General features: G+C 47.4%; 1 protein-coding gene across 1 annotated transcript in view; it reads left to right on the forward strand.

Moving 5' to 3' along the window:
* The first annotated feature begins 8,213 nt into the window (after positions 1–8,213).
* The window catches only part of cpb2 (carboxypeptidase B2 (plasma)), a 42,194-nt gene continuing 25,555 nt past the window's right edge, over positions 8,214–24,852 (forward strand). Inside the window, exons 1-6 of the mRNA XM_086007390.1 lie at positions 8,214–8,351; positions 10,057–10,181; positions 10,650–10,761; positions 19,384–19,485; positions 19,576–19,680; positions 21,265–21,369. Of these exons, the coding sequence (XP_085863516.1) occupies positions 8,214–8,351; positions 10,057–10,181; positions 10,650–10,761; positions 19,384–19,485; positions 19,576–19,680; positions 21,265–21,369 (687 nt within the window). The remainder of the gene's footprint in view (positions 8,352–10,056; positions 10,182–10,649; positions 10,762–19,383; positions 19,486–19,575; positions 19,681–21,264; positions 21,370–24,852) is intronic.

The raw sequence follows: 24,852 nt of genomic DNA on the forward strand, positions 1-24,852 counted from the left end.
GGGCGGGAGGTTTAGAGGGGATTTGAGAAAGAACTTTTTCACCCAGAGGGTGGTTGGAGTCTGGAACTCACTGCCTGAAAGGGTTGTGGAGGCAGGAACCCTCACAACATTTAAGAAGCATTTGGATGAGCACTTGAAATGCCATAGCATACAAGGCTACGGACCAAATGCTGGAATATGGGATTAGATTAGACAGGGCTTGATGGCCGGCGCGGACACGATGGGCCGAAGGGCCTCTATCCGTGCTGTATAACTCTATGACTCTATGACTCTATGACCATCCAGGACAAAGCAGTCACTCGATTGGCACCCTATCTACCACCTTAAACATTAACTTCCTCCACCACTGGCGTACCATGGCTGCAGTGTGTACCATCTACAAGATGCACTGCAGCAACTCGCCAAGGCTTCTTTGGCAGCACCTCACAAACCCGCGATTTCTACAAGGGCAGCAGGCGCATGGGAACACCACCACCTCCAAGTTCCCCTCCAAGTCACACACCATCCTGACTTGGCAGTATATCGCCGTTCTTTCATCGTTGCTGGGTCAAAATCCTGGAACCCCCTACCTAACAGCACTGTGGGAGTACCTTCACCATACGGACTGCAGCGGTTCAAGAAGGCGGCTCACCACCACCTTCTCAAGGGCAATTAGGGATGAGCAATAAATGCTGGTCTTGCCAGCGACGCCCACATCCCATGAACGAATTTAAAAAAAGGCTCAATATCCAATTTTGTTTGATTATGCTTCTGTGAAGTGCCTTGGAATATTTTTTCTACATTAAAAGGCTATGTAGACTCAATTTGTTGTTGAGCTGTTTTTGTTGACTGTCTATATAAAAAGATGTCATCCTATTTCAGGTCTCCCTGCATTTGCTGAGAGGACAGGCAGGCACCCTGCTCCCAGGCCTCTGTCAATGCCTCTCTTGAGTTGCGCACCAGTGGATAGAAATGACAAAAGGCAACTGCAACTCATGGGGGGTGCCTAGTCTTCATTTGAAGAACACCCACTCAACTTTACTAACATTTAATCAAGATTGGGAATTCGCCCATTAGCAGTCTGTTTAGAAAACAAATTTATTTAACTCAAAATTTATATTGCTTTATTAATTATTGTAAAATTGGAGATTTACTAAATTTAAGAATTCCAAATCTGTTTTAATCAGCAGTGAGACCTCTAAGCACTCCTGGCAAATTGGAGCTGGATCCCTTTTGTAAATTAGCAGCTTCAAACCAAATGTCATAATATTATAAACGACACCAATCTTACAAGCATGTGAAAAAATCCCCCCAAAAAATGTAAAATGCAATTAGTCAATCCAAGAAGGCATCCCAGGAAATTGCCAGAAAATGCAGGAGCCATCTGTAGCTTGTGAGAGGCTTGGAGGACTTCAGAGATTTTAATAAGAGCGCACAGATCAAGACTGCCTTCTCCCTTTTCAAATGTTGGTGGCGACCTGTGTATTTGCAGCATTTTCTGCTTCATTGCAGATTTTTAGCATTTACAGTTTTATTATTTTTTTTTAATCTTTTTTATTTCTCTAGTTTGCGTCCAGCTGCTAAAATAACTCTGCAAGCATTAGCCAGACCTCTGTGTTCAAAAACATCTAGCAATTAACAGCTATAATATTGTGTGGTAAAACCACCAATGAACTCCTGTACAAATGAATAACTGTCTTTAAAGCAATGTTACAGCACCTATGTCCGTTTGCTGAGTGTAAACAAGCTTTCTGTAAAAACCCTGAAACAACGCGATGACGTCATCGCGTTGGTCACGTGGTGCCCCGAGTGGCGGGAAACGTGATGACGTCATGACGTCAGAGGTGGGAGGTTCTGAGTTCAGACCTCGTGGAACTAGTTACTGTGTAGACCTGTTTGCTGTTGCTCCTGCATGTTTTTGTTTTGTTCACCAGTTTAATTAAATTCAGTTAATTTACTGAACTGCCTCGACCTCAGTGATTTAGATAGGAATCCGTTGATTCCTACATTGATGACCCCGAAGCTTCGTGGACGATTTTCGTGGAGACAAGCTCGAGAACAAGATGGATGTAAATGCAGCGAGTTTGAAGCTCCCTCAATTTTGGGAACAACAGGCAGCCTCCTGGTTCGTTCAAGCGGAGGCTCAGTTCCAACTGCGAAACATAGTGCTGGATCAGACCCGTTACCTGTATGTGGTCTCCGCACTGGACAGCTCGACAGCTTCCCGCATTATCAGCCTGCTGGAGACCCCGCCCGCGGAGAACAAGTACGAAACGCTCAAGGCACGCCTCCTGCGGGATTCGGTCTCACAAAGACGGAGCGCGCACGATGCTTGCTCGCACTCCCCGGGTTAGGCAATGCTAAGCCTTCCGAGTTGATGAGCCACATGCTCACCCTCCTCGGGTCTGAGCCGCAGTGTTTTATATTTCGTGAACTGTTCCTCAGCCAGCTCCCTGAACAGGTACAAGCAGCCCTGGCCAGGTCGACGGCTATGGACGGTGTGACGCTCGCGGCCGAAGCCGACACCATTTACGCGGTGATGCAACAGTATTGCACCACCTCGACGCGCCCCGCCTCCAAGAACCCCGCCTCGGCACCTCCACAGACCGGCTTTTGCAACTACCATGCCCGTTTCGGTCAGAAAGCCAGATGCTGCCGACCCCCGCGTAAATTCGTGCCACCGGCACCGAGAAAGCAGCAACACCGATTGCGCGACCGGAAGAGAAGTCCCGAGATCGGTTTCGTCTCCACAATGACAGTTGGTGATTCCGGGAAATTGTTGTACATCACTGACTCCATTTCGGGCCGGCGTTTCTTATGCGACACGGGCGCTCAGTGCAGCATCCTCCCCGCTTCGGTTCTCGACGTCCGATCTGGGCGGCGCGGTCCTCCACTACAGGCCGCCAATGGCAGCGCCATCCGTACGTACGGGAAGTGACGTATCCGATTGTGTCTCGGCGGCCAACTCTTCCACTGGGAGTTTATCACCGTCACGATACCACTGGCAATCCTCGGTGCCGATTTTTTCTGCACGCATGACCTACTGGTTGACGTACGTAATCGCCGCCTGATCCATGCCGCCTCACGAGCCCCCATCCCCGGTTTTCGGGGCCTCGGCGCGACCCACGCGGTTGCCCGCACAGAGTCGCCGCCCGACGAGTTCGCCCGCCTGTTCAAGGAATTTCCAGAGCTCGCTCGACCCACTTTCTCTGCGACGACCGCCAAACACGGTGTTGAACACCACATCGCGACAACCGGCCCCCCGGTTTACGCCCGGGCTCGGCGATTAGAGGCCAGTAAACTCGAGGCCGCGAAGGCGGAATTCGCCACTATGGAGCGGTTGGGCATCGTTCGCCGATCTGACAGTCCCTGGTCGTCCCTGCTACACATTGTGCCAAAGCCCGGCGGCGGGTGGCGGCCCTGTGGTGATTATCGGCGCCTCAACGAGGTCACAACTCCAGACCGGTACCCAATACCGTATATTCAAGATTTTTCCGCCCATTTGGCCGGCACGTCGTGGTTCTCCAAGATCGACCTCGTCCGCGGATACCACCAGGTGCCCGTCCACCCTCAGGACGTCCAGAAAACGGCGGTCATTACCCCATTTGGCCTCTTTGAATTTTTACGGATGCCTTTCGGGCTTAAAAATGCGGCGCAGGCATTCCAACGCCTCATGGATTCGGTGCTCCGGGACCTCAAATTCCTTTTCGTATACCTCAATGACATCCTCGTCGCCAGCGCGTCAAAGGAAGAACACCTACGTCACCTGCGTGTCCTTTTCCGTCGTCTCCAGGAGCACGGCCTTATAGTTAACCCAAACAAGTGCCAATTTGGTCTGAGGCAGATCGATTTTCTGGGCCACCGCATCACCGCGGAAGGGGCACTGCCACTCAGGGCGAAAGTGGCAGCCGTCGCTGCGTTCCCACGGCCGCAATCCGTCAAGGCGCTCCAAGAATTCCTCGGCATGGTAAACTTTTACCATCGCTTTGTCCCCCGAGCCGCCCAGCTCATGCGGCCGCTCTACGAGGCACTCTGAGGGAAACCGGGGAAAGAACCGATGATCTGGTCGTCGGTCATGGACTGCGCATTTGGGGACACGAAGGAGGCCCTCGCCAATGCGATGATGTTAGCGCACCCGCTGCCCGGCGCCACCATCGCACTCACAACAGATGCGTCGGGCTACGCCGTCGGCGCCGTGCAAGAGCAATGGGTCGACGGGGCATGGCAACCGCTGGTGTTTTTTAGCCGCCAGTTACGTAGTAACGAACGTAGCTATAGCACATTTGACCGAGAGCTGTTGGCGTTGTTCCTGGCCATCCGCCACTTTCGTTTTTTATTAGAAAGACACCAATTCGTCGCTTTCGTGGATCACAAGCCCCTGACATTTGCCATGGCCAAGACAACTGAGCCGTGGTCGGCCCGACAGCAACGGCAACTCACGTTCATCTCCGAGTTTACCACCGACATCCGTCATGTGGCCGGCAAGGACAACGTGGTTGCCGACTGCCTTTCGCGTGCGGCCGTCCAGGCCGTCCAACTGGGTCTCAACTATTCACTAATGGCGGTCGACCAAGCAGCTGACCCGGAGACGCACGCTTTCCGTTCCGATTCGTCCGGCCTGCGGCCAGTGGACGTACTCTTCCACTCAGACAGCACATCCTTGCTCTGCGATGTCTCCCTGGGAGACCCACGCCCGATCGTTCCGTCATCCTGGCGCAGGAAAGTCTTCGATATCATGCACAACCTCGCCCACCCGGGTGTGCGGGCGTCACAGAAGTTGTTAGCATCCAAGTTTGTCTGGAGGGGAATGCGAAAAGATGTGCGCGACTGGGCCAACACCTGTGTCGTGTGCCAGAGAGCGAAGGTGCAGCGCCATGTTAAAGCTCCTGTCGCCATTTTCGAGGTACCGGTGCGGCGATTCGATCATGTTCATATCGACCTCGTGGGCCCACTACCACCATCACAAGGGTTCATGCATCTGCTGACAATCGTCGACCGTACCACCAGATGGCCGGAGGCCATTCCATTGATGTCCACCACCTCCGCGGACGTCGCCCGGGCTTTTCTTTCGTTCTGGGTTGCCCGTTTCGGCGTGCCGTCGGACATTTCATCGGACCGCGGGCCGCAGTTCTCCTCTGCTCTGCGGAACGCCGTGGCTTCAGAATTGGGCGCCAAACTCCATCGCACCACGGCTTACCACCCGCAGGCCAATGGGTTATGCGAACGCTTCCATCGTTCTCTGAAGGCATCGCTGCGGGCCACCCTCCAAGGGACCGCGTGGATGGATAAGTTGCCATGGGTAATGCTCGGGTTGCGCACGGCGCCTAAAGAGGACCTGCAGGCGTCGGCCGCCGAATTGGTCTACGGCCAGCCGCTCAGGGTCCCCGGCGAGTTTCTCCCATCGCCGACGCGTCTGTGGTCCGCCACTGAACAGCTGAAGGCTCACCGAGCCACGGCGCACGCTTTCCGGCCCATTCCGACTTCACAGCATGGACTGCCTGCGTCACACGTTCCGCCAACGCTCATGAGGGCTAAATTCGTTTTTGTACGGCACGATGCCCACCGTAGTCCCCTCATGCCTCCATACACGGGCCCCTTCCGGGTACTGAAGGTGGGCGCCAAGAGTTTTCTGGTAGACGTCGGCGGGACGCCCGACTACATTTCCGTGGACCGCCTCAAGGCTGCACACCTGGACCTCGGCCAGCCAGTCGAAACAGCGCAACCGCCACGTCATGGGCGACCACCCGCGGCCGCTACGCCTGGCCCATCGGCCTCGCGGCCCAGCTCCCCTCCTGCACCATCCATTCCTCTCCGGGAATATCGGAGTCGCTCCGACAGGATTGTCCAACCTCCTCGGCGATTGACTTTGATTATTAAAGACACTTCTGGGGGGGCGCATGTGGTAAAACCACCAATGAACTCCTGTACAAATGAATAACTGTCTTTAAAGCAATGTTACAGCACCTATGTCCGTTTGCTGAGTGTAAACAAGCTTTCTGTAAAAACCCTGAAACGCGATGACGTCATCACGTTGGTCACGTGGTGCCCCGAGTGGCGGGAAACGTGATGACGTCATGACATCAGAGGTGGGAGGTTCTGAGTTCAGACCTCGTGGAACTAGTTACTGTGCAGACCTGTTTGCTGTTGCTCCTGCATGTTTTTGTTTTGTTCACCAGTTTAATTAAATTCGGTTAATTTACTGAACTGCCTCGACCTCAGTGATTTAGATAGGAATCCGTTGATTCCTACAATTGATTGCAAGTATTCTCCCAATCATTCAGGCACAACAAAGACTTCGATTATTAATGACATCTAGGGTGTTGTTTTTGTTGAATTTTTTAACTGGGAGTTACTTGTCTCAGAGAGGAAGCGTTTGCACTATTACCACAGATTTGCATGTTAATTCTTATTGGTCTGTGTAACATTTTGTCGCAAATTTTATAAAATTGGTGGTCACTGTGGTGTTGCTCAGGATGGATCAAAGCTAATGAAAATTTGTAGCTTTGAACTTTTGTTGTGACGTTTGGAGATGTAGGCTTCCAGAAATAAAATAGGAAAAAAAAGATGAACTCACCGAATCTCTCCCTGTCTGTTGCACACCTGCCTTAATCCCCAGCAATGATTAAAAGTGCCGTAACAACAGAAAACGCTGGAAAAACTCAGCAGGCCAGGCAGCATCCGTGGAGAGAGAAACAGAGTTAACGTTTCAGGTCGAAGACCTTTCGTCAGAACTGGAAAAAAGCAGGAAAAGTGCCATGTTTTGCGTACTTGTCTCGTGTCTTTGAGAAATCCCTTTGACGGAGGTAGGGCTGAAAATCGAGGACCCAGTTGGCGACCCTTTAATCAAATGTGCCAGTTGCTGCAGTGGGAAACTGTGAGTGTTTCAACTGGACCGAGTAGGAGCAGATAGCGAGTGTCAGCCAGTGTGTGTACTAGGGAAGGAGGATGGGGGAAGGAGGGACTGCGGGGGTGGAATTAGTCATTCTATACCATGCCCATTTTTATTTTCCATCGACTTCATATTTTTCTACGGTCTTCACTGAACCTGTGCTGCCTGTATATTCTTTGGACCCGTGTTGGATCCTTGTTAAATGCTGCCTCGCTCTCCTACCCTCCATCCATAATAATGGCATAGAAAGGTATGCCCATAGGGATTACCATACCTGCTCCTGAGATGCCCTCATGGAGCTGGGCAGAAGAAACCTGAGCGGTATCACATTATAACAATCAGATGCAAGTTTGAGACTGTCCAAGTTTAAAGTGGAAAAAAGGTACAAAAAGTCATTGCCAGCTGCAATAATCTTTTATTCAGACTCAAACTTTTAGCAGTCTTCACATTCCAAAACTCCTCCCTTATGCCAGTCCTGGTAACAGCTGTTCCTTTAATTTCATATTCTAACTTAAACCCTGGTGCACTGCAAAACCAGGAACTCCCAGGACTGCAGTGCCGCTGACCCTCATTTAAATATACTAAAATCCACTGTATGGGGACACGGCAGGCAGATTCTAGAAAGGGTCAAATCGCACGAGATAATTGTGGGGGGGGGGGTGGGAGATTACTTTGGGCTGGAAATTCCGAGCACATACTGCATGACACCAGTACATAATGCAGGAGAAAACAGGGCTCAGTGTTGTTACCCTGGTGCCCCCTTCTCCCCCACCCCCAACCCCGATCCATCTCCACCTGCTGCTGGCAACAACCTTGTTTGTAAGCTGGGTTCCAGTCTGTATAAACTTTAACTAGAGTACAAATACTATGGGTCCTGTGAATCAATAGTCCAGGTCAAGTGAAGGAACACATAAAATCTTTCTACACTGTGTATTTCCGGTGCCACCCAAGATGGCATTTTATATTTTAGTGTGTTTGTTATGTATCTTTACTGAAGTAGTAGTTGCATCTTCACCAACAAGGAAAGTAAGGTAACTGTGGGAGGCTTACTTGAACTTCAAATCTTTTAAGTGTCATTTGCCTGTTGTTGTTTGCGGAGATGATAGTAATCAAACATCATATCAATCAAACTGGAATGGCAGTCACAAAGCTGGGTTTGATTCTTTCTCATTGCTCTTTCATGGGAGAAATTAAAATAGCTGGCATCAATTTGCTTTGGTTTCAACCATGCTCCTGCTCTTTCAACCGACAGACATTGTTTATGTGGATCAAATAAATCTTTGTAGCATTTGATCAATATTCGTCTTTGAATATGAAATGAGTGTGTGAAATCATCCATTTATAAATGGTTCGTAAATTATCTTCAGAAGTCATCACTAATGCACCATCATATTGTTTGCTTTTTAGAGACCAGGTTTTGACTATTGAGCCTCAGTCGGATGAAGAGATTCAATTTATCAAACAAATATCCAACCAATATAAGGTAAAGGTTAACTTTTTTTTAGGTGTTAGTCAATGTTTTCTTACAGCTCAGCAGGCTGCAAGGCTCCAGTATTGAGGCCTCACAGATAGAATCATACAGCAAAGAAGGAGGGCATTCGGCCCATCGTGAAAGAGCTATCCAATTATTCCCACTTCCCTGCTCTTTCCCCACAGCCCTGCAAATGTTTCCTTTTCAAGTATATCATAGAATTATAGAAATTTACGGCACAGAAGGAGGCCATTTGGCACATCGCATCTGTGCCGGCCTAAAAAGAGCTATCCAGCCTAATCCCACTTTGCAGCTCTTGGTCCATAGTTCTGTAGACTACGGCACCTCAAGTGCATATTCAAGTACTTTTTAAATGCAATGAGGGTTTCTGCCTCTACCACCCTTTCGGGCAGTGAGCTGCAGGCCCCCACCACTTCCAATTCCTTTTGTGAAAGTTATTATTGAATCTGCTTCCACCATCCTTTCAGGCAGTGCATTCTAGATCATAACAACTGGCTGTGTAGAAACAAAATTCTCATCTCACCACTAGTTCTTTTGCCAATTTTATTAAATCTGTGTCCTCTGGTTACCGACCCTCCTGCCAGTGGAAACAGTTACTCTTTATGTACTCTCTCAAAACCCTTCATAATTTTGAACACTTCTATTAAATTTCCCCTTAACCTTCTCTGCTCTAAGGAGAGCAACGCCAATTTCTCTAGTCTCTTCACATAACTGAAGCCACTCATCTCTGGTACCATTCTATTAAATCTCTTCTGTACCCTCTCCAATGCCTGACCTCCTTCCTAAAGTGTGGTGCCCAGGAATTGGCACAATACTCCAGCTGAGCCCTAACCAATGATTTATAAAGGTTTAGCTTAACTTCCTTGCTTTTGTACTCTATGCCTCTATTTATAAAACCAAAGATCCCATATGCTTTTTAACAATTTTATCAACTTGCCCTGCAAATCAAAGATTTCTGTAAGGAACTTTGCACAGAAAAATGAATGTTATTCCTCATTCGAGTGAAGGATTATAAGTGTGTAAGGTGTAAATTTCCCTTGTGTTTGGGTTCATTCTAATTCCAGTTCAGGACCAGGTGTTCTTTGCATCTCTCTGACTGGCAATGTCACATTATTTGTTAAGTCATTAATAGTTTTTCCTCCAACAGCTGCCAATCATGGCCTTGACCTCATTCTCTTGCCCCAGATAGTCCCAAGCAGTCATAGGGGCATTGTAAATGTGTGAGAGGGTCCTCATATTATGTATGATGCCGTTACACCATCTTTCTTAATCATTTGCTCTGAGCTCACATCACCTCTGGAATTTTTCTAGCCTCAATCAGCAAATTGACTGTTTTTGCCATAAAACACACAGTGGAATATTGGATGACTCTATGTTGGGTGCGTTTTTTGTTGGTTGACATTCCATGAAGGTTACAGCCATGGAGAGTGGGACACCTTTAACTTAATATTGTGTAAGGATTGTGCAGGATTCCATAACACTGAGTCTCAAGGGGCTCCCCAAACAGGAGTCACGCTCATGGGGAACATCACTGGAATTCTACCCTGTTCTTATCAGTACTCAGTCTGCCAGAGATCTGTTCTGACAGATACAAATTAGTTAATTTGAAATTGGTTATAAACAATGACTTAAGGGAAGGCTGGTTTTGATATGTTGTACGAAGATATTAATAGTGACCTGATTTCATTGTCTGCAGGCTGTTCTGTGGCAACCAAGCTCAATCGATGATATCAGAATCAACAAAGAAATCCACCTTTACATCAATGCATCTAATATTGAAGAGGTGAAAACTCAGCTGGCTACAGCAACCATCACGTATAGGTATGCCAAACACTTTTTTAAAATGATGCTGGTGTCACAGATAGAATACAGTACTGGAAGTGTTGCAAAGCCCTCTGGTATTGCAGCTGATCCTCATGTGTGAGCCTAGACACTGAGCGGTCAGCCAAGCCATGATATTTGTACTCACCTCACATCCACAAACACACACCTTCCAGCAGAGGTCGTTGGATTGCGATCAGAAGTGGGAACCCTGGGTGTTTTTCTTCTCCCTAACCCAGGGGTGCGGAGTTCCAATATTAGCACTCCCACTGCTGCCCCAGCTGGTCTATTTGGTTCGTTTACACACTGCATTTACCAACTGAACCACTAGGGGAGCTCTAACAACACTTTCTGGCCCCTGAAGTTTAATACTTAACTCCTGTGTGTCTTTGCTAATTTTCTTTGGCTACTCACTTACTTTCCAGCAAGTTTGCTTGTCCAGAATACTAGAACATGTATCATTTTTAGGGTAATGATTGAGGACGTTCAACAGCTCATAAAGAAACAAAAACACAGAAATGAGACATTTCAACCCCGTGGCTTTTCTTCTTATTATGAAAAATATCATTCACTGGAAGAGGTAAGAACTTTTTTAAAGGTTGTACTTCAAGTTTTTATAAATAGATTAAGAGAAAGAGAGTGATGAAGGGGAAAGTGGACCCATTAAAGACAGATGCAGGTGATGCAATAATGGACAATAAGGAAATGGCAGACTTGTTAAATTAATACTTTGTATCCGTTTTCACAGAAAATGATGGCCTTGAATTTGCGGTCGGAAGCCTCCCGATCTGCAAGTAAAATGCCCGCGTATCTGGTGATCCAGGAGGTATGGAGACTCGTGCTCCTGGGCCTCTCTGGGTATCTGCAGGTAGAGGCCCACGTATCCCAGGGGTGCATGCGGTTCGCATGCAAAAACCCAGAACTTGCGCAGCCCTTACGGGCGTGTGAACACCTCGTACACACCCGTGGAGGCCGTAAATTACGGGCGAAAAGATAGACAAATCTCCAGGACCTGATGGTTTACACCCCAGAGTATTAAAAGAAATAGATGTGGAAATTGCAGATGTGTTAATCATAATTCTCCAAAGCTCTCTACAATCAGAAATTGCACCTTTGGATTGGAAAATAGCAAATGCCACTCCATTATTTAGGATGAGTTGAGATTTTTGAGGAGGTCACTGGCATGAACAGTGTGTTTCTATGGATGTTGTCTATATGGACTTTCAGAAGGCATTTGATAAGGTTCCACATGAGAGATTATTAGCAAAAGTGAAAGCACACGGAATTGGAGGTAATCTTGTGAGATGAGTTGATAATTGGTTGGGAGATAGGAGACAGAGAGTAGGGGCATAGGGAATATTCTCTGATTGGTTGGGTGTAACAAGTGGTTTTCCCAAGGGATCTATACTGGAGCCTCCGCTTTTCACCATGTATATTAATGATGTGGATGAAGGAATAGAGAGTTGTATTTTCAAATTTGAAGATGACACTAAATTAAGAGGCATAGTAAGTTGTGCTGATGGGAGCAGTAATTTACAAAGGGACATAGACAGACTAAGTGAGTGGGCAAAACTATGGCACATGGAGTTTAATGAGTAACGTGTGGGTGCATCCACTTTGGATCTGAGAAAAACAAATGGTGAAAGACTAGAAGCTGTGGAGGAGCAAAGAGAAACCTAGTACACAAGTACAAAAGGTAATTGGAATGTTGGCCTATATCTCAAGGGGGTTGGAATACAAAAGTGAGGAAGTGATGTTCAGTTGTACAGAGTCTTGGCCAGACCCCATCTGGAATACTGTGTTCAGTTTTGGGCACCAAATCTCAGGAAAGATATATTGGCCTTGGAGGAGATACAGCGCAGATTCACCAGAATTGTATCATGGCTTAATGAGTTCAATTATGAGGATAGGTTGCTTAAACTTGGCTTGTAGTCCCTTGAGTTTAGAAAGTCAAGAGGTGATCTTTAAAATGATAAAGGTAACCAGACACAGGATACCCGAGTATTAACTTTTGTGTGGCCTATCGTTTTTTGATGGCTTCAGATGGACTACACAATTGTACAAGACAGGCAGAAAATTACCTTTCAAAAAGTGACCAGGACAAAGCCAATTTAATTATGAGTCTCTGAAATTAAAAAAGAGCTTTCAATGAAAAATGTATTCGAACAAAACTCATAAGATACTTGCATTTTAATTGAATGGTTTGACGCCTCCTTATCCCCAGGGCCTGATAATCTACATCCTAGGGAACTTAAGGAAGTGGCCCTAGAAATTGTAGATGCATTGCTGGTCATCTTCCAAAATTCTATAGACTCTGGAACAGTTCCCATGGATTGGAGGATAGCTAATGTAACCCCACTATTTAAAAAGGGTGGTAGAAAAAAAACGGGGAATTACAGACCGGTAAGCCTGACATTGGTAGTGGGGAAAATGCTAGAGTCCATTATAAATGATGTAATAGCAGAGCACTTGGAAAACAGTGACAGGATCAGACAAAGTCAACATGGATTTACAAAAGGTAAATCATGCTTGACTAATCTACTGGAATTTTTTGAGGATGTAACTGGTAGAATAGATAAGGGAGAACCAGTGGATGTGGTGTATTTGGACTTTCAGAAGGCTTTCGATAAGGTCCCGCATAAGAGATTAGCGTGTAAAGTTAAAGCACATGGGATTGGGGGTAAGGTACTGTCTTGGTTAGAGAACTGGTTGGCAGACAGGAAGCAAAGAATTGGAATAAATGGATCTTTTTCCGAGTGGCAGGCAGTGACTAGTGGGGTACCGCAGGGATCGGTGCTAGGACCCCAGCTATTCACAATATATATAAATGATCTAGACAAGGGAACTAGATGTAATATCTCCAAGTTTGCAGATGACACAAAGCTGGGTGGGCGTGTGTGCTGTGAGGAGGATGCAGAGAAACTCCAGTACGATTTGGACAGGTTGGGTGATTGGGCAGATGCATGGCAAATGCAGTATAATGTGGATAAATGCGGTTATCCACTTCGGTGGCAAAAACAGGAAGACAGATTATTATCTGAACGGCAATAGATTAGGAAAAGGGGAAGTGCAACGAGACCTGGGTGTCCTTGTGCACCAGTCGCTGAAGGTAAGCATGCAGGTGCAGCAGGCGGTTAAGAAGGCAAATGGTATGTTGGCCTTCCTGGCGAGAGGATTCGAGTACAGAAGCAAGGATGTCTTGCTGCAGTTGTACAGGGCCTTGGTGAGGCCACACCTTGAGTATTGTGTGCAGTTTTGGTCGCCTTATCTGAGGAAGGATGTTCTTGCCATGGAGAGAGTGCAGCGAAGATTCACCAGACTGATACCTGGGATGGCAGGAATGACGTATGAGGAGAGATTGGGTTGATTAGACTTATATTTGCTAGAGTTTAGAAGAATGAGAGGGGATCTCATTGAAACTTATAAAATTCTAACAGGACTAGACAGACTAGATGCAGGAAGGATGTTCCTGATGGCGGGGGAGTCCAGAACCAGGGGTCACAGTCTAAGGATAAGGGGTAAGCCATTTAGGACTGAGATGAGGAGGAATTTCTTCACCCAGAGAGTGGTGAACCTGTGGAATTCTCTGCCACACAGGGCAGTTGAGGCCAATTCATTAAATATATTCAAGAAGGAGTTGGATATATTTCTTGAGGCTAAAGGGATCAAGGGATATGGGGAGAAAGCAGGGACAGGGTACTGAATTTGGATGATCAGCCATGATCTCATTAAATGGCGGAGTGGGCTCGAGGGGCCGAATGGCCTACTCCTGCTCCTATCTTCTTCTATGTTTATCGTATACCTTACCCAGAAAATAACATCTGATAGTGTAATAAAATGAGCTGCGGCCTCTTTATGAGTGAACCTGGTTTTTGACCATATATGTACCATGACAGAAAGCAAGAAACCAATACCACGACACAGCTTCATGTATGTCACAGAAGGCAGATGCAATATACACAATTGTGTACAAGTTTATTTCAGCATCACTTCAGCCTTGGCAGGGAAATTAATTGGAGGGATTTGGATTTAATTTGTTCACTGTCACCTTGTTTCTTTATGCTGATCCATAGGACAGGAAGTAGAACAAATGGCCATGTCCATGAGGATTGTGTCAGAGCTGGAGTCCCAAAGACACTTGGCTTGGCTTTGGGGAAGGAGGAAGGCGATGGGCGGCGGGAGTCAATGGAATGGGTAGGGTGTATGTGCAAAATTCAAATTACTAAATACACCCCCACCAATAGTACATAGTGGTGTATTCCTACTTTCTCATATCAGTCTGTCTTTTCCCGCTGTGGGATGTGCTATCTTTCAACCTTTGGTGGAGGTTCAACATCATTGACTCAAGCAGCCATTCCAATTCCACCCAGTAAAGCATCTTTTTCTCCATTTTCGACTTGTACAAGGACACATCTTATACCAAATTGGAGACCAGATGGAGTGAGGCAATGAGCAAGTGATGCAAATGCGGTTTCAGAAGAACCCATTCAGATGTCACTCATGTTACTGTTTAAATTTAGCATTTTACTTTAGCAAGAAAATTATATCAGGCATTATCAACAATAAAAAAGTAGAAGAATAAACAAAAACGTTGATTAGCAGGCATAAGATACCACGGAGCCACTTTAAAAAGGTAAATTCACCAATCATACACTCCCAACAGAGAGCTGTGCTTGAAGGGAACACAATAAGAGAAAGGGCTACAAAATTGAGAGCACAACATCAGTGAATTAACCCTAAAATATTCAAAAATAGTAAATTGTCAGAATATAAAGAAACACAATTATTGGAGAAAGGTGGCAGTTTTAATACCTCTTTAACCCAGACTCTTTCTTTATTATAAAATGTCTACTCTTTAATAGTTGACGGCTAGGTACTGCAGAGGTATTAGAGGCTGATAACTTTTCACCCCCCCCCACTCTGTACAGACTCTTGTCAACAGCTAGCATACTGTGATTCTGAAAATGCTATCACTGTATTATGAGGAGAATCTCAGCACTACTCAGTGAAGTGTTTGACAGAGTTGGGTATGCCTGCAATAACTAGTATAGCATGTGATGTAAAAGACTGAAGGATCAGGCTAGCTGGAGTGGAGCAGTGTCTGGCTGTGGTATTGCTGCACTGTCAGGTGTCAATGGATGCTGACACTGACTGTGGAATTGGGCAGCCTTGGCATACAACCTATCCCAGAGCTGGGTTTACCTTCTGCCAGGACTCATTTCTGAACAGCAGAATCTGCCATCAAAGGCCAGATCTTGATAGAGGCAGGTCTCAGGCTCCAACTGATGCTGTAAATTAGTTTTAACTTTAAAACTGGGCTTGGTAATAAGGGGATGAATCAAAGAAGGAAATATATCTGCTGAGTACAGTTCGTTGAAAGTCTCAAGTTCTCTAAAAAAGATACTCAACTAGATTCCTCTTTTACTAGTGTACATTAAAACAGTGCTGCAGGGCGAAGGGCAGTGGACAGGGGCAGACGAAAGGTGACCCCGAAATAGCCGGCCCACTTAATACAGTTTAAGCGGCGCCTTTGGAATCTGACAAATGGTCAGGAGCATTTGCCCAATATAGGCAGCTGTCTGGGATAAACGGGGACGGTGTGAGTGGTGTTATTAACTTAAAAACTTTATAGCTTGATTAGCCTGTGTTTGACTAGCGGAGAACCTTGTTTCCAGCCACATCCCAGCATTCAGTTTAACAGCTGAACTCCATATTAGTTGGTAACTTTTAAGCTAAAACTCAATTCTGAACACATTTCAGGCAGTTTACAGGGTATTTCCCATACGAATCTCAAAGACACCCTTTGGGCAAATTACTGGGGAGTTTTCTACAAAGGCCATCTTAATTCATCTATCCAAAACAATCCTGCAATCCCCCAAATTGCAGCATCCAATTGTTTCTTAAATGATTCCAAGGTTTTCAACTCCATTACTTTATCTGGCAATTCGTTTCATATGTTGATCCCTCTTTGTGTGAAGCAGAATGACCTGAGATCATATTAAATTTACCTTTTACCAGTTTGAGCCTGTGCCCTCTTGTCCGATCTGGATTCACCTTTTCCATCTTATTTTTTCTTATCTTGCATACCTCTACAAGAGAATCTCCTTTCCAAGCTGAAAAGACAAAGGCCCCGATTTTCTGCCAGCCGTCGGGCGGCTTTCCAGGCAGCCGGGGGCCGAAAATCGCCGAAAAAGCGGGTCGTGACCCCCCCCCCCGCCTGATTCCCTGCCCCGTCCGACTTTCGGACCACCGTTTCTCCGCGACCTGCTGCAGTCCCGCCCGCCGCTGGCGGGACTGGCCGTCGGAACACAAATCACCAATTATTACCTTGTTTAAGTAGATTTTGAGGGGCCGTTGCGATTTTGGGGCTTTCCCCACGTGAAACACGCCTGCGGGGAACCCCGCTGATGAGACCTGGCGTGAAAACAGTTGGCTTGCTTGCTTGCAGCTGCAGGTCAATGAGGACTGAAGAGATTTAAACAGGCAGCATTTGCAGGCTGCAGAACCTTGTTGATGAAGGCTTGGGGGAACTTTTTGAAGGCTTAGGTACAGCTGTAGAAAGTTGGAGCCTCACACACTTCTCCAGTGTGAGCTCCTGGGAAGCCCCTCTCACCACCCTAACTCAGCGCCTCCTCAACGGAGGCATCTGCCAGAAGCATGGGAGGCCTTTGGTACCTTCCCTTCCTGGCATTAGAGGACCTCCAACAGCAGAGGAGGCTGGAGCAACTCCAGCAACAGCATCACCAGCAACACCAGCAGCACCAGCAGGAGCGGCAGGCTGCGGCTCACCCACCTGAGGCAGCACAGGCCAGAAGGGGTCAGCGCATGGAAGACCGTCGACGCAGGAGATACCCCCCAAACAGGGTGTACAGACACAGGGTCAGCTACCTCAACGTGACTGAGCAGCAGTGCCAGAGGCGGCTCCGACTTTCGCGAGAGGTTGTGACTGACATCTGCGCAATGCTGCGGCAAGACCTGGAGCCCAGAGCAACAGGTCCACACTACTTGCCAGTGGCCATCAAAGTCACCACCGCACTCAACTTTTATGCCTCAGGCTCCTTCCAGGGATCAGCAGCAGACATCAGCGGCATCTCCCAGGCTGCCGCACACACATGCATCATGCAGGTAACCGATGCCCTCTTTGCCATCGCGCACAATCACATCCATTTCACCAGGGATCGCGCAAGTGTGAGGGCGCGAGCGCGTGGATTCGCTCAGCTGGCAGACTTTCCAAGGATGCAGGGCATCATTGACTGCACACATGTGGCCCTTAGGGCACCCCACCGCAATCCAGGAGTTTTTGTCAACCGCAAGGGCTTCCACTCCCTTAACGTTCAGCTGGTGTGTGACCACAAGAAGGTGATTTTGCATGTTTGTGCCAGGTTCCCTGGCAGCTGCCATGACTCCTTCATACTGCGCCAGTCTACTGTGCCTCCGCTATTCAGTCCGCCAAACGAACTTCAAGGATGGCTACTTGGAGACAAGGGATATCCCCTGCGCTCTTGGCTAATGACGCCGTTGAGGAGACCAGCCAGCGAAGCTGAGGAGCACTACAACTCCAGCCACATTACCACCAGATGCATTATCGAGCAAACCATCAGATTACTGAAGATGCGCTTCAGATGCCTCGACAGATCAAGTGGAGCCCTACAGTACTCATCAGCCAGGGTCTCCAAAATCGTTGTGGTATGCTGTGTGCTTCACAACATGGCACAGCGTCGTGGCTTGCCGATTCCGCAGGACCAAGAGGCTCCTCACAGAGCCGCCTCGGATGAGGATGATGCTGAGGAGGAGGAGGAGGAGGAGGAGGAGGAGGACAGAAACGAGCATCCTGCAGAGGCCCGCCAACCAGCGGCACCAGTGCACGAGAACATTGCTGGGCGGAATGCAAGGAACGCACTCATCCTGGGCAGATTTGCGTAGCCTGGTACATCAAACACTGCAGCCTCACTGCTTCTGAACTGACCATGTACAGTGGCCCATGCCTGCACTTTCCAACAACTTTGACCAGCTTGCAGTCATCTGCAAGTTATCCTAAGGCCTCTATGTGACATCCCCATTCGCCAAATGACAGACGCCATAACTGCAGCAGCTGGCACCAGATTTTTTATGTACAGGAAAATGATGGCATTAAAACTATTTACAAGACTGGATGGTGGAATAGTTATGTGAATGTGAGCATAGAGAGAGACGGAATGGGTAAGGGTGCATGGATGTGACTGTGACGTGGGATGTGGAAGAAGAGATTGCTGAAGCTGAGCGCTGTTGGGGAAAGGCAATGGGGATCAGGTTGAGGGTGATGGAAACTTCATACTTGCTTTCCCTGTGTGGTGAAGGTCATGGAAGCGCTTCCTGCACTGCAGCCAGGTGCGACGGGTGACACCCAGAGAGTTTACCTCTGCTGCCACCTCCATCCAGGCAGCCGTGGACTCTTTGGGAGGCCTCTTCCTCCCTGAGCGAGGGTAGAGGACCTCCCTGTGGGTCCTTACCCCATCCACCAAGGTCTGCAATGATGTCTCGTTGAATTTGGCCGCAGCTCGGCCTCTTCCGCTGGCAGCAGCTGGTGCAGGCTCCTCTGCCATTGTGCAAGAGTGGTTGAGAAGCCTGCAGAGGTGGAGAAGCTTGCTGGACACTTTGAAAGCACCACGAATGATGACATCATACTGTGGGGCTTTCTGACACGAATTGGACAATTAGCAAGGCTGCCCACATGCTGGGAATTAATTGGCCACTTGAGGGGAAATTGCGTGGAGCTGGCTGACATTTTGTGTGTGTCAGAAACCCCACATTCGGGGAAACCCGACCATTTCCCACACAAGCCAAAAATCGGGCCCAAAGTCTCTCCAGTTTTTCCTCATAACGCAGTCACTCTAACACTTGGGATCAGCCTCATGGTTCCACTCTGCACTTCCCTCCAGTGCTTGATTGCCTCCCTTGCGTTTTGGTACACAGCATTGTACAGTTTGATTGCAAGTTCCTCTAAGTTACATTCAATAGCTAAGATTATGCTCAAGTCCTGGAGTGGGACTTAAACCCACAACTCAGAGACAAGAGTGTTACCAACTGAGAAATTGCTGAATCCCTTTCACTCACGGACTTAGCCTTTTAATACATAACATCCTATGAAACCAATTACTTGTGACCTGTATGATAATGAGAATTAAATTAATTACTTGTCTTTATGCCTCGATGTTGTTTACAGATTTATTTATGGATGTCACAAATTACAAAAGCATATCCATCCTTCATTCAAAAAATACTTATCGGGCCATCGTCTGAGAAGCGTCTAATTTATTTGTTAAAGGTAAAGATGCTTTCTATTTTATTTGTGTTTTTTTCCCCCCTCTTTAAAGAAGGACCATGTCCTCATCCTTTGTCACTCTTCTTTCCCCAGATTTTCAAAGGTAATGACTTACCAAAAGGTGCGCTGTGGATTGACTGTGGTATCCACGCCCGAGAATGGATAGCGCCTGCGTTCTGCCAGTGGTTCGTGCAATATGTGAGTGTATCAAAAAGACAGATTATATACAAACATGGAGCTGTGGTTGCCCCCGACCCCCCAGTAAATAGAGAGCAATCTACTAAAGTTACCAACCCTCCAGGATTGCCCTGGAGTCTCCAGTAATTACAGATTAATCGCCAGGACACTATTGTGAGCAACCTGGGAGAAAAATCATAAGGGCAATAAAAATTGTGTTTTTTAAAATTTTCTTTGAACACTTTTGTTGATTAGTTCTAAAAGTATTGGACATGGGGAAAAGGCTGTTTGACTGACAGTCAAGAATCATCCAATCGGATGATGAAGAGACTATTCACTTTAAATTGGTGGTGCGTCGCAAGTATGTGCGTGTTGGGCGGTCAATGGCGGGAGTGTGGAGGTGAGGCAGTTGGAGGCAGGAGGTCATGTGATGACACCTCCAGGAATATGTCCTACCAGAGTTGGCAACCCTACAATCTACGGAGTACAGAAAGGAGCCAGTAATACGGTGACTGCCACCGGTTGTGCTGAAGCCACTGTTATTATCGGTCAGACTCTTGAAGCCTACTGTGCAGCTGATGAGTCCTCTTTTATGCGAACATAAACTGCGCAAGGCTCCTAAGGTCTCACAATTTGTTGAAATTAGAGGCTTTACCATAATGTGACTGGATTCCCTAAGTGGCTGAAAGGGCATCTCGGTGGGGGGAGAGAATCTTTGCTGCTGGGTGACCCTCTCTGTAATATAGGGCCACTTTTTATAATCAACACACTAAAGTCCCCAGTAGTTGCAAGGTGTGAAACAAAATGTTGGTAATGTGTGGGCAAGCAGCAGCCCTTCACTACACATTCAGTACCGATATACAGGTTTTTTGTTATGTTTTTAATTTCTCCTGCCCCATTTTGTAAATTTATATTCTTCAAGTTCCATTGCTCCCTCTTTACATGGTACAGACTTCTCAGACCCTGACTGGCAGGATGGGTAGGTGACCCATAGAATCATAGATACTTACAGCATAGAAGGAGGCCATTCGGCCCATCATGCCTGTGCTGGCTCTTTGAAAGACTCGTTGCTTCTTTTAACGCGACTTTATACTGGTCGTGAGCAAGTGTGTGAATGGCACAAGTTGAGAAGCCCACTGATATTCCCCTTCCTGCCTCGGGAAAAGTAGCTCCTCAGACTATTCAAACTAGTTAAAAGTAAATCCAAAAACTATTTCTTCACACAAAGGGTTCCGAGAGTGTGGAATGCACTATCTCAGAAGACCATAGATGCGGAATCAACTGAGGTAGTCATAAAGTAGATATTTACTTGGAAAGTAAGGGTATTGATATGGAGAAAGGACAGGGCATTAGTATTAAAAAGAGCTTCTACGGTTAGTAAAATGCTAGAACAGGTTCAATGAGCTGAATGGTCTGCTCCTATTCCTACCTGCTTACATTATTATAGTTTATACAATGCTGTCACGACAAAGGTCAAGTTTCATTTTTTGTACACTATGAATATGTGCAAATTCTAGCTTTACGTACACCCATCTTTGGTTTTATACAGTTAATGGTTTTGTAGACATGTCACAAAATAAAAGCCTTGAATCTGTCATGTTTTAGCTTCTAGATACACAGGACAAGATGATCACTAACATCCTGAATTCTTTCGAAATATACGTCCTCCCCGTGTGGAACGTTGATGGCTATGAGTACACATGGACAACAGTAAGGTTTTTATTTACATAGAAACATAGAAGATAGGAGCAGGAGTAGGCCATTCAGCCTCTTGAGCCTGCTCCACCATTCAATGAGATCATGGCTGATCATCCAAACTCAGTACCCTGTCCCTGCCTTCTCCCCATAGCCCTTGAGCCTTTTAGCCTTAAGAAATATATCTAACTCCTTCTTGAATATATTTAATGAATTGGCCTCAACTGCCTTCTGTGGTAGAGAATTCCACAGGTTCACCACTCTCTGGGTGAAGAAATTCCTCCTCATCTCTGTCCTAAATGGCTTACCCCTTATCTTTAGACTGTGACCCCCTGGTTCTGGACTCCCCCGCCATCGGGAACATCCTTCCTGCATCTAGTCTGTCTAGTCCTGTTAGAATTTTATAAGTTTCAATGAAATCCCCTCTCATTCTTCTAAACTCTGGCGAGTATAAGCCCAATCGACCCAATCTCTCCTCATACGTCATTCCTGCCATCTCAGGTATCAGTCTGGTGAATCTTTGCTGCACTCCCTCCATGGCAAGAACATCCTTCTGCACACAATACTCAAGGTGTGGTCTCACCAAGGCCCTGTACAACTGCAGCAAGACATCCTTGTTCCTGTATTCGAACCCTCTCGCTACGAAGGCCAACATACCATTTGCCTTCTTAACCACCTGCTGCACCTGCATGCTTACCTTCAGCGACTGGTGCACAAGGGCACCCAGGTCTCGTTGCACTTCCCCTTCTCCCAATCTATTGCCGTTCAGATAATAATCTGCCTTCCTGTTTTTGCCACCAAAGTGGATAACCTCGCATTTATTCACATTATACTGCATCTGCCATGCATCTGCCCAATCACCCAACCTGTCCAAATCATACTGGAGCTTCTCGGCATGCTCCTCACAGCACACATGCCCACCCAGCTTTGTGTCATCTGCGAACTTGGAGGTTGTAATGAAATCTGTTTGTCTTGGTCCTGTATTCGTTTTGCACTCATGTATATTACCCTCCCCCACTGTGTATAGTTTCACTTCCTCTTTCCCGACTAACCTGGGAGGTTCCAGGTCTTGGCTCTTGGCTCCGCCCCTGACTTCTCTTACATAAAGATCCCAGGATCTGTATGACTCATTCCTGTGAACCAGTCGGCGTGTTGAGATGTTAGCTCTGATCTTAGTGATTAAAAGCCAACTTGTTTAAGTCTATAACTTCTAGTTTTGTGGTTATTGAAGGCCCATCAATTTTAATCACTAAAGAATACTAGGATGGATCGACTCCTAAAACCAGAGCGTCTGGACTTGGATCCACATTCTGCTGAAGCATCAAATCAATTTGGACACTGGCTCAAATGCTTCGAACTCTTTGCGGGGGCCTCATCCGCTAGCGAGGTAGATAAACTGAGTCTACTGACTACTCACGTAAGTCATCGGATTTATTCGTTCATCCGGGACGCCACCTCTTACACGGAGGCCATCACTATCCCGAAGGCCCAATACCAGAGGCCGGTAAACGAAGTGTACGCCAGACATCTGCTGGCTACACGCAGGCAGCGACCAGAGGAATCAATGGACGATTTCTTACAAGGCCTAAAGGACCTGGTCCGGGACTGTAACTGCAAGGCCGTGACGGCCAACGCGTACTCTGATGAATTGGTCCGTGATTCCTTCATCACGGGCCTCAAATTGAATTATATCCGGCAGAGACTGCTGGAGAAGGAGGTCCTGGACTTAAAAAAGGCAGTGGCCACTGCGCAATCGCTGGATGTGGCCCAGAAAAACTCTGACTCTTATTCTTCCGGCCATGCGGCCCTCACCGCCTCGTGCGCGCCGAGCGGGCCGCCATCTTGGAATCAGCCATCTTCCCCATCCAGGTCTCATACCAGCTCTACGCCGTCGGAGTCCCCACACAGAAGTTCACCCAGGAGTCCTACTACAGCGACAATGTCTCGCGGCCCGAAATGCTACTTCTGCGGCCAGGCCAAGCACCCCAGACAACGATGCTCAGCGAAGGACGCTACATGCTTCAAATGTAAGAAAAAGGGGCATTTTAGCAAAGTCTGCAGGGGGAATCCGATTTCCAACTCCGTCACCGCCTCGTGCGTGCCGTGCGGGCCGCCATCTTGGGATCTGCCATCTTTTCCCGACTCAACGGCCGCCCAGGGCCCAACAGTGGCTTCGATCACGGTGGATCAATCCAGGCCACACCCGTTGACAAAATCCATGATGGACATACAGGTAAACGGGAATTTAACGAAATGTTTAATTGACTGTGGGAGTACCAAGAGTTTTATCCACCCTAGTCTGGTACGGCGGCACTCATTAACGGTAACCCCTACACGGAGCAGAATTGCTATGGCTGCTAAGCCCCACACTTCGGACATTTTGGGCTACTGTGTGGTAACACTGACTGTAAAAGGCACGGACTACAAGGATTTTAAACTCCTCATGATGCCAGAACTCTGTGTTAATGTAATCTAGGGCCTGGACTTCCAGTGCCACCACGAAAGTGTCACGCTAGCATATGGCGGGTCCCAGCCGCCACTCACAGTCTGTGGCCTATCAACCTTAAAAATCAGCCCGCCCTCTTTATTCGCTAATCTCGCTCCGAACTGTAGGCCCATAGCGACCAAAAGTAGACGGTACAGTCTGGAAGACAGACACTTTATCAAGGCGGAAGTGGACAGACTCCTGCGGGAAGGCATTATTGAATGCAGTACCAGCCCGTGGCGTGCCCAAGTAGTCATAGATAAAAATAGCGAAAAGAAACGGATGGTAATTGACTACAGCCAGACTGTTAATATTTATACCCAGCTGGACGCCTACCCTTTACCCCGCATATCAGAAATGGTCAACCAGATTGCGCAATACCGAGTCTTCTCGACTATCGACCTCAAATCCGCGTATCACCAGCTCCCCATTGGAACGGAGGACCGCCCATACACCGCCTTCGAGGCGAACGGGCGCCTCTACCATTTTCTCAGAGTGCCCTTCGGGGTAACAAATGGGGTCTCGGTCTTCCAACGTGAGATGGACCGCATGGTTGACGAGAATAAACTACAAGCTACCTACCCCTATCTGGACAATGTCACTATCTGCGGACACAACCAGCAAGACCACGATCTAAATCTTGCGAGATTTTTAAAAACTGCCCTAAAGCTGAATCTAACCTACAACGAAGACAAATGTGCCTTCAACACAACCCGTCTCTGTATCCTCGGCTGTGTGGTGGAAGATGGGGTAATTGGACCGGACCCTGACCGATTACGCCCCCTAAAGGAACTGCCCCTGCCACACAATCCCAAAGCTTTAAAAAGGTGCCCGGGATTTTTTTCGTATTACACCCAATGGGTGTCCAATTACTCTGATAAGGCCCGACCCCTCATTAAATCGACGTCCTTCCCACTATCAGCTGAAGCTCGGGAGGCTTTCACCAGTATTAAACAGGACATTGAAAGGGCTGCAGTGTGTGCAGTGGATGAATGCATTCCCTTTCAAGTCGA

Source organism: Somniosus microcephalus, chromosome 14 (genome assembly GCF_052327205.1).
Source record: "Somniosus microcephalus isolate GS21.2 chromosome 14, FLI_Smic_1.0, whole genome shotgun sequence".
Lineage (NCBI taxonomy): Eukaryota > Metazoa > Chordata > Chondrichthyes > Squaliformes > Somniosidae > Somniosus > Somniosus microcephalus.